Source organism: Nematolebias whitei, chromosome 6, assembly GCF_014905685.2.
Source record: "Nematolebias whitei isolate Nwh7 chromosome 6, NemWhi1, whole genome shotgun sequence".
NCBI classification, from domain to species: Eukaryota; Metazoa; Chordata; class Actinopteri; order Cyprinodontiformes; family Rivulidae; genus Nematolebias; species Nematolebias whitei.
The window spans coordinates 45,559,657-45,565,032 of NC_056503.1; the positions used below are offsets into that span (position 1 = coordinate 45,559,657).

Below are 5,376 nucleotides of genomic sequence, written 5' to 3' on the forward strand. Positions count from 1 at the left end.
ACAACACCTGATCTCAGGTACGACTTGTAGACAACACCTGATCTCAGTTAGAACTTGTAGACAACACCTGATCTCAGGTAGAACTTGTAGAAAACACCTGATCTCAGAACTTGTAGAAAACACTTGATCTCAGTTAGAACTTGTACAAAACACCTGATCTCAGGTAGGACCTGTAGATAATGCCTGATCCCAGGTAGGACTCGCAGCCAGTCTGTTTGGAACCATCTAGTCTCAGGTCCTGTGTCCTGGTCTCCTCTTCTCTGGTCTGATTGTCGTCTTTACTTCCTGTCAGTTTGTGCGGACAACAACCACGTCCGGACGTGGACGGTGACGCGCTTCAGGGGGATGATCTCCACCCAGCCAGGATCTACGCCGCTCACCTCCTTCAAGATCCTCAGTCTGGACGACATCGATGGTCATGGAGGCTGCAGCGCTGGGACGGAGATCGGTAAGAACCAAAACCAGCTCGGACCGGAAAGTTGTGCTTCAGAACGGCTCTTGAGGATTTATAACTCAATAAGTTCTGTCAGAGTTCTTGAGGTTGGTGTCAGGGGGTTCCGTTTGTTTCAGGTCCATACGGGGAGAGAGACGACCAGCAGGTTTTCATCCAGAGAGTCGTCCCGGATACCGATAAACTCTACGTCCGACTGTCGTCCAACGGGAAGAGGTGAGGGACACTTGGTGGTGTACAGGTCAAGAACTTAACGGTTCTGTTTGTTAGAACCTTCTTCTTGTTCTGAGCAGAGTTGGAACATCAGAGAACCAACTGAAACATTACCATCAATCAGTTTAAAGATCTTAAACCGTTCATTTCATTTGTTCTGCTCACTGTAGAGCCATCACACAGAACCTGTGGTACCATGAGAACCTTCTGCTGCTCCCGGGTCAAGAAGTTCTTTGATTTGACTTATAGTTTGTGCCCAGGGACTGTCTGAGGCTTACTTTTTACTCTGTTTCTGCCTAAAGTGCTGCTCTGTTCTGACCCTCTCACCTATTCTCCTCCCAAAAAGATGGAAATCACCATGGCAACCAGTGACTCAACAGATTGTTTTTTTCTTTCTTTTTTCCATTCAACCTTTATTTAGACAGGTAAATCCCATTGAGCCTCAAGGACTCATTTACAAGAAAGACCTGAATAGTTTTTTCTTTATTACCCAGCATGCTTTTCTTCCTTCTATGTTTCCATGATGGCCACCTCTGTAGATCCTTCATGTCGTGTCTAATCAGAGCTCTGGTGTTCAGGAGGATTCAGTCAGACGGTCGAACTGAACTTCAAAATAAAACTCATAACTTCCCTTCAGAATAAGACTCTGTGTGTGACAGGGTCTGTGAGGTGCGCTCGGTGGACGGGACCTCCATCACGGCCTTCATGGTTCACGAGTGCGAGGGTTCCAGCCGGATTGGGTCGCGGCCCCGGCGGTACCTGTTCAGCGGTCACGGTAACGGCAGCATCCAGATGTGGGACCTGACCACCGCCATGGAGATCGCGGGGAAGGTGGACATCAAAGGTCAGAACCTTCAGAACCCTCAGACTGTTCCGTGCTCTGTGATTGGTCGGTGAGTGATGGGTGGGGTTTCATTCTGACAGCGCTGGGCGGACCAACGGAGGAGGAGCTACTGGAGCTGCTGGACCAGTGTGACCTGGCTCTGACCCGAACACCTGACAGCACCCCGAGAGCGTCCACCTGCAGGTCAGACAGGGTCGTCACATCGATAAATCAGAAACCCTTGTGTTGTTGTTGTTTAGTGATGTCACTTCCTGTCTCTTCAGCCTTCACTCTCAGCTCAGCGACGGGTCCCGGACCGAGCGCCCCCACTCAGCAGGAGCACGAGGAGCAGTCGGAGCAGTCGGAGCTTTGGGTTCTTCTGCTTCTCTCTGCGGCAGCCTACCTCGACATGCTCCGCCCCCAGTGACGCTCGGCAAACCTGCCAGAGAACCTGCGCTCTCAGTTGGGCTGCAGAGTTTCTCTGGCTCCGCCCATAACCAGAACGCCAGCCCCCGCCCACCCAGACATCTTCTAGACCGGGAAGTGGGGCCTGTCCGCAGGGGGAGCTTCGTGGAGCGGTGTCAGGAGCTCGCCAAAGGGTCGGAGGTCACATCGGGCTTTGGGTTTGGGGCCCCGCCATGGTCAGATGGCGTGAGGCGGAGCCTGGCGGTCTGCAGTGAGTTGGATGCCCGGTTTGGCCTCAGGACCCCCACCAGCTTCACTGTGTCTCCTGGAGCTCGCCACTCGCCTGGAACGCCCCCGTATCTGTCTTCATCACAACTACCCTCCTCTTCATTGCAACGCAGGGCGCCGCCCACCTCCTCAACAAGCTCCACCCCCACAGTAACAAGCCCCTCCCGCTCTCTGACGCCAGTGTCACCTCGCCGCGGCGCCACAACGTCTTCTTCTGATTCTTCAGCATCACCTGAGAGCCTGGCAGGTCCAGATGGCGCCGCTGCCACCGCATCGCCATCCAGCCCCAAACCGCACATGAACGAGACCAGCTTCTGATTGGCTGAGAAAGACCAAACCCATCAGAACCAAACCGGCCTCAGTTCTGTTGAAGTGGGTCACCATGTTTTTTTTTTTTTCTTTTTCCACGTCGATTCTTGAAGGTTTCACGAAGAAGAAAAAACGGCTATGACCGACCGTCAGAACTCGTGATCCGTTACAGGAAGTTCTGGATCAGAGGTAGGACAATATAAAGAACTGAGAACTGGACCAGCAGGTTTAGACAGAACTGAACGTCTAATAATTTATTATTAAACCGTTGTGGCATGAAGCAAAAAATATTTTAAGTTCTTTTCAGAAAGTTTCTGAAGATTTCAGATCAAGAGAGAAGATCAAAGGCTTCCTCCTGTAAAGTGATGAAGATGAGCTGCCAGTTTCCTGTGAGTCACCTTTGACCTCTAACTGCCCTGACGATGCATTTAATAACCTGTTGAACACCGATGGTCTACTATCAGGCTCTGATGATGCATTCAAAGACCTGTTGTAATTAGTAATGATCATATTTTTTGAACGATCAGTGAAAACAATAACTCCGTTGTGTTCTACCTAATAATTCATATTTTGCTGACAAAGAATAAAAACAGGAATTTTTTTAATTCCCGTTTAAATCCAGAATTTTCTCATGGAACAAAATCTGGAATTTTTATTTTACATGTTTCTCTAAAATGTTTTGAACTGAAGTTTAAATGATTTATATTTAAAGAATGATAATTTATTATTTACACAAAACAGAATTTTTCAGGACATTATTTGTAAAAAAAAAAAGAAAGAAACTAAAACGTTGTTTTCTGAACTGTAAACTGAATGTTTTTAGGTTTATTTCCTCCTTTGGGGAAAAAAAAAAAATCTGTTAATCTTTTTTTTTTTTTTACTTCCTGTTTCCTGAAACTTGTAAAAGCAACATCTGTTTTTTCGTTGCAACATTTTTCTATTTATTAACAGTCTGAGGAGGATTTAAAATCCTCCAATTCAACAAAATTGTTTTGTATTAAAAACACGACAAACTCAAGAACTTTAATGGTTACTTTTGAAAACAGTTTATTTCACCGTGAACAAGTTCTCGCTGTCATGACAATCACTGTCCATCAAATACCGTACCACTTTATTTATAGAGCACTTAAAACAGCGACAAGGCCAACCAAAGTGCTGTACAGACAGAACAACAGGTAACACTTGAAGCAAAATACAAAATGAAGTAAATCAGAAATATAGACATAAAAACGATGCAGATAATGACGACAAACCAGTGTGGAGCATACAGGATCAAAACAGATCATCTGGTGTTGAAAGCTACTGAATAGTAGTGGGTTTTTAAACGGGACTTGAAAAGCGAGAGGGAGGGGGCCTGTCTGACAAGCAGAGGTAACTCATTCCAGAGTCTTGGTCCTGCTACAGAGAAGGCCCTGTCACCTCTGCGCTTAAGACGAGTTCCTGGAACTGTGAGGAGCAACTGGTCCGCTGACCTCAGGGAATGGGGTGGGAATGAGTTTGTTTAAACTTGTTCACTAAGCTCCGCCCCCTTTGAGGACAACTGTGAAGTTAGAGAGGAAAAAAGGTGTGGCTTAGGAGGCGTGGCCTAAATATAGTTCTGACAGTAAAAAAAATTACAATTTTTTTTTCTTTATAAAATTTGATTCCTCTTTGAGGATCTTCATTCAGAAGTGTTATTTTGTATCAAAATATTTAAGCTTTTTAATTAAAAAAGGAAGAAAAAAATTTATATTATTTTTGGCCTTTTTTCTTCTTCAAATCAGACCCAGGAAGAGGTTCAGGAACCAAGACCCATAAAGATGGTTTCTGTTTGGTTGATCGGTAACGTTATCCCGCCTGTTGCTCTTCTCAGACCTGAATGTTTTCTCCATCAGCTGACGGAAACAAACGTTTTACTCTTCTTGAACCAGTCAAATCGTCTCGTTTCCTGTCAGTCAGCTGCTGCAGCTTGTTGAGGATCCGCCAGCTCCTGCAGCTTGTTGAGGATCCGTCAGCTGCTGCAGCTTGTTGAGAATCCGTCAGCTGCTGCAGCTTGTTGAGAATCCGTCAGCTGCTGCAGCTTGTTGAGGATCCGTCAGCTGCAGCAGCTTGTTGAGAATCCGTCAGCTGCAGCAGCTTGTTGAGGATCAGTCAGCTGCAGCAGCTTGTTGAGGATCCGTCAGCTGCAGCAGCTTGTTGAGAATCCGTCAGCTCCTGCAGCTTGTTGAGAATCCGTCAGCTCCTGCAGCTTGTTGAGAATCCGTCAGCTGCAGCAGCTTGTTGAGGATCAGTCAGCTGCAGCAGCTTGTTGAGGATCCGTCAGCTGCAGCAGCTTGTTGAGGATCAGTCAGCTGCAGCAGATTGTTGAGAATCCGTCAGCTGCAGCAGCTTGTTGAGGATCCGTCAGCTGCTGCAGCTTGTTGAGGATCCGTCAGCTGCAGCAGCTTGTTGAAGATCAGTCAGCTGCAGCAGCTTGTTGAAGATCAGTCAGCTGCTGCAGCTTGTTGAGGATCCGTCAGCTGCAGCAGCTTGTTGAAGATCAGTCAGCTGCAGCAGCTTGTTGAAGATCAGTCAGCTGCAGCAGCTTGTTGAGGATCCGTCAGCTGCAGCAGCTTGTTGAGGATCAGTCAGCTGCAGCAGCTTGTTGAGGATCCGTCAGCTGCAGCAGCTCATTAAGGTTAATCTAACAGATCGCTTTTTAAGCAGATTTACGCTGAGAAATAACGTTTAAAAAAAAAGACAAATTCATCAGTTTTCCTCAAGTTTCCTTTTTTACAAGAAGCTTGACGACCAAACGTTCTCCAGACTCTAAAATTCTGCCCAAACAAAACTTTGCTCAGAGTTTGGTGGACGATTGAAATGTCCCCTGGACAGCCACAGACGTCATGTGACCGCAGACGGGAAGTGG

The 5,376-nt window shown here is 46.9% G+C and overlaps 1 protein-coding gene across 1 annotated transcript in view; it reads left to right on the forward strand.

Moving 5' to 3' along the window:
* shkbp1 (SH3KBP1 binding protein 1) overlaps nt 1-2,653 on the forward strand; it is a 9,211-nt gene extending 6,558 nt beyond the window's left edge. Inside the window, exons 12-16 of the mRNA XM_037678344.1 lie at nt 293-448; nt 571-667; nt 1,324-1,508; nt 1,589-1,691; nt 1,772-2,653. Coding sequence (XP_037534272.1) covers nt 293-448; nt 571-667; nt 1,324-1,508; nt 1,589-1,691; nt 1,772-2,498 — 1,268 coding nt within the window. The 3' untranslated portion in view covers nt 2,499-2,653. The remainder of the gene's footprint in view (nt 1-292; nt 449-570; nt 668-1,323; nt 1,509-1,588; nt 1,692-1,771) is intronic.
* The last annotated feature ends 2,723 nt before the right edge of the window (nt 2,654-5,376 follow it).